A 13,587-nucleotide genomic window follows, 5' to 3' on the forward strand; every position below is an offset into this window, starting at 1 on the left:
GAGCACAGGCTCCGGACGCGCAGGCCCAGCGGCCATGGCCCACGGGCCCAGCCCCTCCGCGGCACGTGGGATCCTCCCAGACCGGGACGCGAACCCGGTTCCCCTGCATTGGCAGGCGGACGCGCAACCACTGCGCCACCAGGGAAGCCCCTATTTACAGTTTTTAAATGGTACCTCCATTGGGCTGAATTAGAGCCCTTTGTAAGTACATCATTGAAAAATAAAAGTGTCGTCACTCTTCAGCCTAATTGCCATTCTTTCTCACAATAAAGCTCATTTAAATTATATTATGTGCCTTTACCATTTCCTTCTTCCTTTACATGCATAAAAATTTTAAATGACATAGTAGAATAATCTATATTATAAAATGTATATTAAAAATGGATTAAGATTGTACTTTTCAGAGGTTATAACTTTACAGTGAATCTAGGGGAATGCAGAGGCCCCTCAGTGTGTATTTAGAAGTGGTAAACTATGGGACAATGTGTAAAAGAATTTACTTTTTGTTGGCCTGCATACAAAGTGTATGTGTATTTATTCCACTCAACGTGCTATTGGTCACATGTTTATATTAAGAATCATGGTCATTAACTGTGATAGTTTGACTTAATTGTAACAAATATTTTAATGACTAGTTTGCAGGTTAAAACCAACTTGATTTATACCCACATGTGCAGCTTCATTTTAATTTAATATGCTGTGGTAGTATTTTAGCTATGCCTAAAATTAAATAAAGTATGCCTTTATTATTCATGTTTATTTTCAAATTACTATTCATTCTTAAAATTCCTTCTGTTACATATTTCCTTAATACTCTAAAAGGTAGAGTAGATAAATTGCTTAACTATGTTTTTAATATAAAAATATGTTTTTTCTTTTAATCTGTCAATAAGTGCCATTGATTTAGATTGTACATGCAGAAAAGAGTAAAATGATTATCTGGTATTTTGGAAGCTATTGATATATTAACCTTTCATTGTTCTCCTAATATTAAAAATATCTTTGGGTGTTTTTAATTTGAAAAGAAGATGTAATCATTGAAAGAGCTGTAGTAAAACATTGTTATGAGTTTTTTTTACTTATTTATCAAGTGTCTGTTGTGTGCTAGCTGCTGAGTTTGATACTGGAAATTGAACAGTGGGAGTAAAGAGTGAAACACAGAGCCATAAATCATGCCTTCCAGTCTGAGAACTAAACGAGCTGATGTGAAACAAAATGTCAAAAATAACAAAGGCTACGAAGAAAATAATTTTGGGAAATTAAGTTTAGAATATGTATATATTAATATATTTTCTCCTAGGGAGAGTGCCATTTTAATATTTTAGTTATTTCATATGTAATCCAAGTACAATTATCATTAATATTCAGATTTATTGTGTTTGAATTATATATCTATTGTAAATACGTATGTAATCACATTATGTGGGATTACTCTATGAAGTTCCTTCCCTTGATAGTATGTTTATATTTTTCTTATCAACTGTCATCATCTGTTTATTTGAAAACGGGGGAAGAAGAAGGTTATGATCTTCATTTATTAGTAATTCAGTATAGTGCATTTACATTTTGTAGGTGTAAATGAATTGCACACATATTCTGTTTTAGCAAGAGCATAACCTCATTGGGAATTTTCAAATCATCTTAATTTCATAATGGCATAAAGTGTTTCATAAGCTGACAAATGATTAAAATAACTTGACTAGCTTCAGCGTATCCAACTTAATGTTTCTCTGGGGAAATCAGAAGTTTCTTTGTGGTGTTTATTTGAATTTAAAATCATTAAGCATTAGATTGTTTTCAACTAAATTTCATACATTATAACTACTTTGTAGCTCTAGCATAAGGTACATTAACTTGCATATTAAAGTAATAAAGCGAATAAAAGTCTTCATGTATTTTTAGCTTTTTTTTTTTTAATGAGCAGAACATGGAGAAAACCCCAATATTACCAGCATGTATACAAGGGAAGATTTGATATGAACTTAGAAAATGCCCAATGATTATAGGATGCAAGTGGTTGGCTCAGAGCCTTTATGGTCATAATTATTTTGAATTTCCTAATCGTTGGGTTAAAATCTAAGGCCAGTTTTTGTGCTCATGCTCATGGTGTCAAGATCCGAATCTGACCAAGTTCACAGAATAATTCTTAGAGTTTTAATTTTTTTAATGAGTTACAGTAGTTAGTTCTTGGGGGAATATATTTTATTTATGTAAACAAAATTACCTTCAAATTCACATTCAGTTACCTTGTGTACCAGCTATTAGAAATTCACTCAACCAGCACATAACCTCTCAGAAACTTAGTCAATTGTTTTTTTTGTAGAATTTGCTTATTATTCTGTTGTGGTCATTTACTAAGTACCTACTGAGTTCTTCTAGGAACTGTGTAGCTGCTGTATACAGAAAATAAGACATGATCTTTGCCTTCTAGGAGTTTACAGATTGTGGATCAAAGGCAAACAAGTGGGCAATTACATCTCAAGTGTACAAAATTCTATGGCAGAGAGGTTCAGGGGTTGGTACAGGTGTCCGTGGTTTAGGGGTGAATTTCACCCAGTGTAGAGGTGGTCATGGATGGCTTCATGGTTGAGGCATGGAACCTACCACAGGTCTTAAGAGAAAATGGGAACTAGTTAAGAGAAAGAAGGAATAGGAATTCCTGGAAGAGGAAACAGTGTATGCCTAGGTGCAGAGTCATGAAGGAGGTTGTCTGTTCAGGGAACTTGGGGGTAGTTAAATGTGGCCAGAACTCAGTGTGAGAAGAGTGGACAAATACAAGAGGCAGGAGGGTTAGTTAGGAAAATTCATGTAGGGTCTTATGTATCATAATAAAATCCTCAAACTTGCCCTCAAAGCAGTGGGAGGGCTGTATCCATATTTTTAAGCATGTTGGTAACACTAGCCAACCTGTGTCTCAGACCATGCTGTTGTCATTTTCGAGACAGACTGGAGGGCTGCACAGGAATAGAACAGGGCGTTGTGATAACATAGCGAGGAGCTGGGTGCACAAAATAATAATAGCACATGGGATGGATAAAGGGGACACTTTTGAGAGAGAAGTCATGATGAAAAATATATGTGACATTTTTGTTTGGTGTGGTAAGTGAGAAAGAAAAGTTCTGACTTGTAAAGGACTGGGGAGGAAGCAATGCCAAATTCTGAGGTATAGGAACAAGATAAATAAAGAACATGTTGGGATTGGGAGGTAAAATAGTGAATGGGCCAGGAGAGTTAATTTGTTCATATGTATAAGTATAGTGTGTGTTGCATGTATTATTTATATAGTATCTATATATTAAAGTGCATGTGTGCATTTGAAATTTTAGGAATTAAAACCTGAGTGGAAATGTACATGTAGTAGTTGAAGTGATGAAGATGGATGGGTTCATCCAGAGAATTTTGTAGTGGAGCAGAGAAGAGAGTTGAGGATGGATTGCTGGGATCATCAGTAAATACTAGATAGCAGAATAAATAGAAGACTAGAAGAGTAGTCATAGAGGAAGGGGCAAAAAAGATGAGATCATAACATCATGAAAACCTTGAGATTAACAGAATTTTAACAGGGATTTATTGGATTGTCAGACACTGCAAGGGATTCTTATCACATAAAAACTGAAAAGCATCTAGAAAATAGATATTCTTGATGAAGATGGTCCTGCTACAGTGGGAATTGGGCACAGAAGCAAGATTATGTGGTTGAAGGATTAACAGGGATGTGAGATGAGAGAAAGAATAAATATAGGAAACTCAGATTAGTTTTGGAAGGAAGAGACAAGAGACCTGGGGGGAGGGGCAAAAAAGGATTTAAAAAATTTTTTTGTTTGTATATCGTCATCATCACTCCTCTTCCTCCAGTTAACCACTGCTATTCCTCTTATTTTATATGGGAAACTTGATGAATCTGTAACTTTGAAAAGGACATGACCCAACTCTTCATGTAGAAGAAGGTGAAGGTGGGAACAGACAGAATTAATATACAAATGTGAGTGCAGAGACTTGAGGAAATTTATACCAGAGAGCCTCACTTTTGTCAGTGAAACTGGAGGCAAATTTGTATTCTGGGAGACTAAGCGAAGGGTACTTGTGGTAAAAAAAACATTTGAAAAAGATGCTATGAAGGACTAGGGAAAGGACTGGCCAGAGACTTACTAAAAGCTGAGGATGAGGTAAACTCATCAGGTTTACATTTTAAATATTAAAGTTGCAGGGGGAGGGGCTCTTTTTTTCTCATGCATGTTTATATCAGCTCTTGGATAATGATTTTGTCTTGTGCATCATTTCAACACAAAAATTGGTTCTATTTTTAAGATATCAGAGTGGATTTTGACCTGAGACTTTTTTCATATAACCATTTTCTTTTTTTTAACAAAGGTTTAGGGTGCAAATATATCTATCAAAAGAATGGTGATCCTTTACATGTAAGTGAACTCCTGGAGAGTTTCAAAAAGGATGCAAGAAGCTTTAAATTGAGGGCTGGAAAACATCAGCTTGAAGATGTGACGGGCGTATTGAAGAGTTTTCTCTCTGACATTGACGACGCACTTCTTACTAAGGAGCTCTATCCATATTGGATCTCTGCCTTAGGTAACACATATAATATAGAACAGAATAAAGGCTTGTCTTCTCATTTGATGATAGATTTTTAAACTCTCCTTTGATAATCTGAACATTTAATTGAAAGGAACAGTATACATAATGGTTCAGAACAGAAATTGTGCAATCAATAGTTGTTTATATCTGCCTCAAAAGAAATTTATGGTGATAATTGCTAAACAGTGTTTTATGGTAGTACTTAGTTTTCGGTAGATTTCTCATTGCTTACTTTGCCTTAACTTTGGAAGTGTTATAGTCAAGTCCATGTAGGCTGTTAATTTTCTCATTAAGATTAAAATGAAAGTTTTAATATAAGATTGGTTTTACACGGTTTTGCCATATGGCTGTTTGGCTTTCCTTTTTCATTTATTCTACCTCTTTAGAGTTACATAACAATTTTTTTTTTTTTACTCTTTATTTTTTCTAGATTCTGTCTAATGAAGCAAAAAAGCTTTCCTGCACTGTAAGAGAACTTATTTAAGAAATGACCTTAGAAAAGTTAATGGGTCAGATTGATTTTAGTAAAACCTGTATTTACATCCATTAATTCAAAATAACTCTTTTTATAGAAAGATTATGATAAATATTTTAAAATATAAACATTGCCTTTAATCTCAGATTTCTAATAGAGCTATTTTCATTTTTCACATTATTTTATAGTCTTTGTCCCCATGCCTATGATTTACAAATAATCTTTATTTTATTAATAAACCAAAAATATTTCCCATATACCTACAATGCTTTCAAAATGACAATTTTGAATCTTCATTTTTCCACAGTTATTAAAATGTATCATTGACTTATACCATAATTTACTAATATATTTCTCTCTTGTACATTTAATCTGTTTTGAGAAATTTTTTTATAAAATGACCTTTGAGTTTAACTATATGATGTCCCTCTGTTGAGAAATAGTTTTTTTCATTGAAAGCATTTGTTTAATCTAAAACATAACTATGACATTTGAAGGGATTCATTTTGAAATGTCATAAAACATCCACAGTTTGAAAAATTATTCCAAGAATGACCCTTATTTGTGTCAGCAAGAAGAGAGTAGTATTGTTATTAAAATAAAGCTTTTCACAATTTAACTGCCTAATTCAGAAGTCTTATAGTTACTTCCTGATACTTCTAAAATCAATAGGTTTAACTCTAATCACAAGAAAAGTTGATTGTATAATTTTCTGGAATATAAAATATGGAATTAGATGATATATCTTTTAAGCCCAATTACCCTGCCATCCTCATTTTTTGTTTTAAGATTTTATTGTAATTTATAACCATGAAGTTATTTATAGTATCTCTGTTTTATAAAGAATTACAATTTGTCTTCATTATAAAATCATTTATCAAAAATCTGTGACAAGTATGCTTTTGCTGAAGTTGTCAGATTTCATGACAGAGATGTCTTCATTGTTGTCAATCTACCAGGAGGAGGTAGTTGGGAAGTATTAGCATGTGTCAAAGAGGAGTGTGTTCACCTTTCATTTGGATGTGAATCCTTGAGCATTTACTTGGAGGCTTCTACTATTGGGTCAAATAGTGTTAAAAGTTCTTTGCTTTTAGATCCAATGTAGCTCACCCTGACCTGTCAGAAAAGTGCCCTTTGTTGGATTTGACAAGAATAAACTAGAATTCTCTGGGTGAACTCACAGGAGAGCTCTCTTGGGTCCTGTGAGTCCAAGGCGAAGAATGCCCTACAGTGGCAGAGCACCTATATATATGATATACAACCTCTTCTTCTAAGAACGCTATTAAACTGTCTGAAGTCTGTGGCTAGTTGAATAGATCATTGTGTTTCCTATATGACCTAAAATCTATCTTCAGTTTTCCTTTCCAATTACTTAAGCTTTATTATGAAAATATCATCTATTTTATTCTTATAAGATTTGTGAAAATATGCTGTAATAGCATGACTTGTTATAAGCATAGTAGTATTCATTGCATTTTGTTGAATAAATACAATTACCTCTACAGTTAGAAACTGGATGACACAAGGGAAAATGTTTGGATTATACCAGGGATGACAGAAAGTTCTTAATTCACTTCTAGTATCATCTTTGAAAGTCATTTGGGTGTCATCCCCTCCTACTTTTAGAGAGTCATCTACCAGCACAGTTAAGTCAATATGACCATGTTTACTTTCATAGATCTCATGTGCAGGCAAAGTCAGTACAAAAGAGCTATCAGTTGCAGTTTTGAGTAGGAGCATACTTCAAAAATGTGTCACAGAGTCTCTTACCTCCCCAGGGATCGGAATGCCCTTTACAAGTGACTGTGTACTTTCAAAGAATCATAAAGTGCTGCTGGCTTTCTGTTAACAGAATGTGTAGGGCTAAGCAGAAAATGAAAAAGCCTTGTTTCCAAAGGTAGTTGGGAATTGAGAGGGGATATATAAGTGCAATCCCCTTGAGTTACAGAGCCAGTACAAGTTATTTATTTGAAGAGAGGTCTCCTGTTTCCCCTGTGAGGGAGTAGGTTAGACCAGACCACCACTGCACATCTTCTAGACTCCAGAACTTTGGAGGTTCCTGTGTAGTTACTCTAAGTATTTGACTTCTTGGGGTTAGGAGGGTGGAGGAGAGTAATTCCTTCTCATCCTCCGCTCCATGACTAAGGCAGAGGGTCCATCCTCCTCTCAGTCTGTATCATCGTTTCCAGGGCCTACACATGACTTCTTCCACTGTCCCCTTACCTTCTCCAAAGAGTTGAAGGTTCCAGGGCTGGTGAAAGCCCCATTACATGGATCTGTGGGGTAAGGTACAGTTCATAGTTCTGGGTTGGTTCATAGTTTGGGGAAGATTTTTATGATTCCACAAGGGGAAAAGGTCAGAAATGTCATTTTCAAATAACAAATAGTGAAATCTTTCCATAGCTACAGTTAAAATACTTTTGGCTTATCTTTTCAATTTGTACTCTAATTTGTTATTAATTGAAAAGATTCCTCTTCGTTGACATTCAGTAGTCTGTAAAGTTGAAGATAAAATACAACCCTGGGTTTTGAAAGTGCTTCATTTTTAATTACAAAGTATAAGAACTATGACATATAGCCCTGGAATGTTTTTGTAAATACTTTTCCAGAATTATAGAAGTTTGAATGTTTTTCTATTGAAACTTGATTTTGTCAGTGAAATAACAATTGTGAATATTGTTTTAAAATATTGATAAAAGGCAGATTGGTAATACAGATGATTAGTTAGACCTCAAGTTTTACGTGTGTGTGTTTAACCTCTAGATGCCCAGGATGACAAGGAAAGAATTAAAAAATATGGAGCATTTATACGTACTCTTCCTGGGGTCAACCGAGCAACATTGGCAGCTATAATTGAACACCTTTATAGGTGGGTGGATTCATGAACTTTTCTAGACATTTCAAACATGGCACTCAATAAGACATTATTTCTTAAATTTAAAGTACTGTGGTTAACCTTCTATTTGTGACTATGAATCTTTCGCCATATCTTAAGAATAGTTTCAAAATGGAATTCCCATGAACTATCACTTTAGTGTCTCTTAGTGGAATTAAGACACATTTCAAATAAATAGCAGTGGAGAATTTCTTAAATGGATTAGAAATAATCATGCACAGCAAATCAGATACATCCAGTACATAAGCAAGAATTTTAAAACATTTAAGAGGGATGTCAGAGAAGGAAGTACAGGGACCAGAATTCTATAGCAGGAATCTGTGAGCACAGTATTTTCTCATGGTGGACTCTTAATAAACCTTTATTTCTTTATTATGAGTTTGTATCTAACCTGACTCCATTATTTTGGTGTCAGACAGTTGATTAGATGAGGGAAATTTTAAAAATCCAAAACTTTTTCTATGTTGGGGCATGCAGTCCCCTGCATTTGGGAGGATAAGAGGAATAAAATGGTAGCTTGAGAAATGACATCTGAAGGATGACAATGTTTGGGAATAACATTTTAAGTCAACAAACTTAAGGTTTGTTTGTTTGTTTTGCTATGAGCAAGTTTTGTCATTACAAAAACTTAAATCAGTGTAAATATTGCTTAAGGAACATATTGTTTGCAGCTTCCTTCGTGGATGCAATATTCCCTTGAATAAATTTCTGTGAACCTGAATTCTACTAAAAATACCTTATTTGGAGTTTAGATTCCTAAATCCTCCACAATTGTTCTTTTCTCTTTATCTTTCTTTTCTAGCCACCACTTCTGATACTTGTAAACTCCATTCCTACTGTAAATCTGATTTTCTTATTGCATCATATAAATGTAGTCTATATATTTATAGTCCTACCTCTATGCCTATGAGACATTGGGACAGATAATTTTTTCTTCCAAAGTTATAATATGTCACCAGGCTGCTACAATTATCACATTAACATTTTAAACATTGTTACACATAATTCTTAAACTTTATACTTGAATTTCAGATGAGTTCCTTTCAATCCTTTTCTTCAGGTGACATATATTTTAGCTCCTACTATGTACAATACAATGTCCAGTAAGGTTCCATGTAACAAAAATAGTTGATAATAATACATGAATGACAAAAATAGTCTTAAGTCTGCAGTTTCTAAATAGCACCAAGGAGCCCTGGGACATCACAATTGGAACTCACAGGGATGCTGCAGGGCATTTTATATTCTTTATGAAAACACAGCGCCCTCAGGACAGATTTTAATATGAAGAATTTTAGCATAAGACATGGAATTATAGAGGAGGGACTAAGTGGTTCATTGTGTGTTGAGGTCCAAGTGATGTTTCAGATTTAAATGGATAAATGAACTGGGCATGAAAGAAAAGTAAGTACAAGACATGAGTGAAGGATATTTTCTAGGAAATAGGTGTACCAGGAGATGAGATGGTTTGTAGCTAGCTGGCAGGAGGCTGCGAAAGACACTGTTGGTCATGCAGAAACATTTGGATTTCATTCCCTTAAGTGATCAGAAGTGACTGATCCAATCTGTTTTAGGATAATAACCCATGTCCTGCGATTGACTGGGAAGAGGTTAGAATAGAGGCAGAGAAACTATTTAAGAAACAATTTCCTTGAGCTTCTGATGAGAAGGGCTGAGTGGGAAGAGAGTGAGATGGCTGAATATGGGACACTTGGGGATGCTAGTGTGGGAGCAGGGAAATAAAGGAAGAAAAGGAAAATACATAGTGTACATGCTTTATGCCAGAAATTAAGGCAGCTATAGAAACTGAAGAGGTGATGATTGCTGGAGGAGAAGGCTATTGCGGAAGGAAGTCTCAGGAGAGATGGGAATGTTAGATAGTTTTGTCAAAAGTTTGAGAGGTCAGTTTGGATAAGGTCAGGTTGATTTAGCATTCACTTCCATCCCTGCCCTAGATAACAGACCATTTCCTCCATGACTAACTTTGACTTAATTCCATTCACCAGGTATTTATTATGCACTACAGTGTGATTAACACAAAGTCTCTGACTGTGAGATGCTTAGATTCTAGTAGCACAGGCAGACATGCAGATAAATTTTCCAGGTGTTTACAGTCCAGTGTGATAAAAAAAAAAAGTACGGAAGTGGTTTTGAGAGGGATGCCCACAATTATGACATCTTCCTCTATTAACTTGCAATGCCTTTTGCATCTTATAAATCATATATGATGATCAAGCTTGCTCTGTCTCTGCTATGCAATTTGGCATTTCCTTGTGAGTTTCTTACACTATCATATATATTCCTGTCATGTTTCCTTATTTTTCTTGTACCTACTAGAATCTTTGCTCTTTGTAGTCAGGTGTACCTACCTTAGTCTTGCTTTATTCCTTTGATAGACTTGGTCTGCCTTTTTTAGTATGTATTTTAGAAATTTACAAATGTAATTAGATAGGCAACTGAGCAGTTGCTGTGTCTACAGTCAGTGACAGAGAGCATTAACAGATACTTCCATGGGCATCAGTTAGAGTTCTCCAGAATTGTTATCAGTGTAAATTTCCTTTTATTGGGGTGATGGCTGTATTTTGTTTTTAATCACTTTGAACTTACATTCGTGAGTACTTTAAATGCTCATTGTAAAACTCAAGTGTTGTAGCCTACTGGTTGGGAGAATTGACTCCTCTGTTCATGTCTGTTCATTGTAAAAAGCCATTCTTAGTTCTATCCAAGAAAAATGTAATTGTATTTTTTAATTAAGTGATGGCTTTTTGAGAGGAAATATCGTATTTTGAATAACCATCCAAACACATGCTGCCAGGCATTTTCTCGCCCGATATGTACTTTCTGGGAAATTCAGCCTAGCCCTAAACCTTGAATTTGGAACTCTCTCCTATATGCCTCCCGATTTGCCCTCTTGCCTTATTTCCTGCTTACCTACTGCCCCTTTCTCCTCTTTTATCATGCTCCTACCCCACAAGTCATTTGACACCATTCTGCAAGCATACCGTTATGCCTTAGCTGCAGGTTGTCCCATTAGTGGTATTGTCTGGATATGGTGGGTGAGGAGTCCCTCTTCTAAAGCAATGATCAAGTACTGCTTTGTAACTTGTAGTAATATCTTTAACAGTAGTCTTTTCTTATGTTCTTAATTAAACTGAGCTACTTGGAAGAAAGAACTATGTATTTTTCTTTAAATCACCACTGTACCTTTTATATCAGAGACTTTCAATATGTGTGTATTAAAAAAGAGAGAGAGGGCTTCCCTGGTGGCGCAGTGGTTGAGAGTCCGCCTGCTGTTGCAGGGGACACAGGTTCGTGCCCCGGTCCGGGAAGATCCCACATGCCGCGGAGCGGCTGGGCCCGTGAGCCATGGCCGCTGGGCCTGCGCGTCCGGAGCCTGTGCTCCGCAACGGGAGAGACCACGACAGTGAGAGGCCCGCGTACCGAAAAAAAAAAAAAAAAAAAAAAAATGAGAGAGAAAAAAAATAAATGAGTATGAAGACTTATAAGTTCTATGAAATTTTCAAATAGAAATACATTGTAATAAGCTCTGCTTTTCTCTCACAGGGTTCAGAAATGCTCAGAAATCAATCACATGAACGCCCACAATTTGGCCTTGGTTTTTTCCTCCTGTTTGTTTCAAACTAAGGGACAAACTAGTGAAGAAGTGAATGTAATTGAGGACTTAATTAATAATTATGTTGAAATATTTGAGGTAAATATTTTATATCCTGCCATTGTAAAAATAGTTTTGATGTTACTGTTTGCAAACAAAAATGTGTATTTTGGGATGTTTTTATTCAGGTCTTTATGAATATTTAAAGAAAATAATGTATAGTTATATGATCCTTAATTTTTTTAGATAATAACTAGCTTTTTAAGCTATAGCCATTCATTTAAATCTGGCTGCTTCTAAAGCTTTTTTACCATCTGGCGTCTTGGACAGAATATTTCTATTTATAGTGTTTCTATGTTTTTTTTTCCTCAGTATATGTATGCATTAAGTATGTCTACTTAGAGGTATGAAATTTGTGAATTTCACAAATTCGGTAATATACATCAGGCTGATAAATTTTGCAGTTGAAAGCATTTTAGTGTTTTCTTTTAATTGTGCATGAACTGGAAAAAAAATTCTGAATTAACAGTCTGTGGTTTTTATTAAGTCATCTCTGTTCTAATTGTTTGACTTTTCAATTTGCTATATTATGAAGTTCAGATTTTCATGTTTCATCAGAAAACTGTTAGAATAGGGATGATTTCTTAATTCAAAGGAGTAAAAAAGGGCGAAATAAGCCTAGGATTTGAATATGGGGGGAATATAAGGGATCTGGGTCAAAGGTCCAGCTCCATTGCTTAACTGCTTCTGCCATCTCAGGGTTGCCATTTAACCTTCGCGGCATTCTATTAAACAGTCTTGCACAAGACCCCTTGTTTTCCAGGGCTATGTATATACCAGATGAAATCAAATAGCTTAATGTAATAGGTCACCTTTTGTAGAGTTCGTACATTCTTACAATAACTGATAGAAAGATTCCTTAGCAAAGGGAAAGAAACTATATTTTAATAAAATAAAATAACACAGTTTGTATCTTAATTTATATAGGAATGGACCAGAATTGTTGGATCCTCTTTGCTCTTTGATCTCCTTTTTACTTCTTCCTATACGTGTCCACTGTTTTTGATCAATAGCAACTTCTTTGCAATAGTTCTGATGCTGAGAAATGAAAGACGTAGAAAAAAAAATGTGTGGCTTTGCATGCTCTCTTTATTTTCTATTTTTGTACTGTTAAATTAATAAAAATGTTTTTCTACATATTTTTGTTAAATCCAACTTTAACCAAATGGTGAAAATTTCATAAGCACTTAATCAACATTTCTGTTTGAGAAATGAGTCTTGTCTGTTAACCTACATAAACTCTATCAAACACATCATCAGCCCCTTTGCTAATTAAATTGCCTCAGCCAAGGGGATTCCATTGATGGAATCTTCAGCCTGAAATGATATCATCATAAGATGTTCTGAACTTTATGAGGCTCTATCTAGTTGGCTTTACTTCTGCTCTAGCTTTATGGGCCCACACTGCTAAAGATGGCCATTCTCATTTATTTTTAATGTGTTGGTCTTTAAATTCCTGAAGAAAGTTATGTGAGGATAAGTACCATCACTCTTTGTATTTTATTAGAATGTCCCAAATTATATTTTAAACAGGTTAAAGAAGACCAAGTCAAACAAATGGACATAGAAAATAGCTTTATTACCAAGTGGAAAGACACTCAAGTGAGTAGTAATAGTTAGATCTCTGATAAAAAAAAAAATTTTTTTTTAAAAACAAAAAACTTCCATTGTAAGTAAACATTTGTTGTGTTTATTTTCAAATTCCTATATGAAGCAAAGTAAAAGTAATGGGGAAAAAGAACCTAGATAAAATAGTTGTGAAATTCTGTAGCATTGCACATATGCAAAATGCCAAAGTATGCTAATATAAATTTTTTAAAACATAGATGGAAAAATCAGTTTTAATCTTATCAAAATGTCATTTTTAAAATCAGTTTTCATTTATAAAAGCACTATTGAAAATATTAGTGGGGCTTCCCTGGTGGCGCAGTGGTTGAGAGTCCGCCTGCCGAT

The 13,587-nt window shown here is 34.9% G+C and overlaps 1 protein-coding gene across 1 annotated transcript in view; it reads left to right on the top strand.

Annotated features, from left to right (window-relative positions):
* ARAP2 (ArfGAP with RhoGAP domain, ankyrin repeat and PH domain 2) overlaps nt 1-13,587 on the top strand; it is a 184,216-nt gene that overhangs the window by 96,841 nt on the left and 73,788 nt on the right. The window contains exons 20-23 of the mRNA XM_055086113.1: nt 4,372-4,584; nt 7,829-7,934; nt 11,526-11,673; nt 13,168-13,236. Coding sequence (XP_054942088.1) covers nt 4,372-4,584; nt 7,829-7,934; nt 11,526-11,673; nt 13,168-13,236 — 536 coding nt within the window. The remainder of the gene's footprint in view (nt 1-4,371; nt 4,585-7,828; nt 7,935-11,525; nt 11,674-13,167; nt 13,237-13,587) is intronic.

The sequence above is a fragment of the Physeter macrocephalus genome, chromosome 7, assembly GCF_002837175.3.
Source record: "Physeter macrocephalus isolate SW-GA chromosome 7, ASM283717v5, whole genome shotgun sequence".
NCBI lineage: Eukaryota > Metazoa > Chordata > Mammalia > Artiodactyla > Physeteridae > Physeter > Physeter macrocephalus.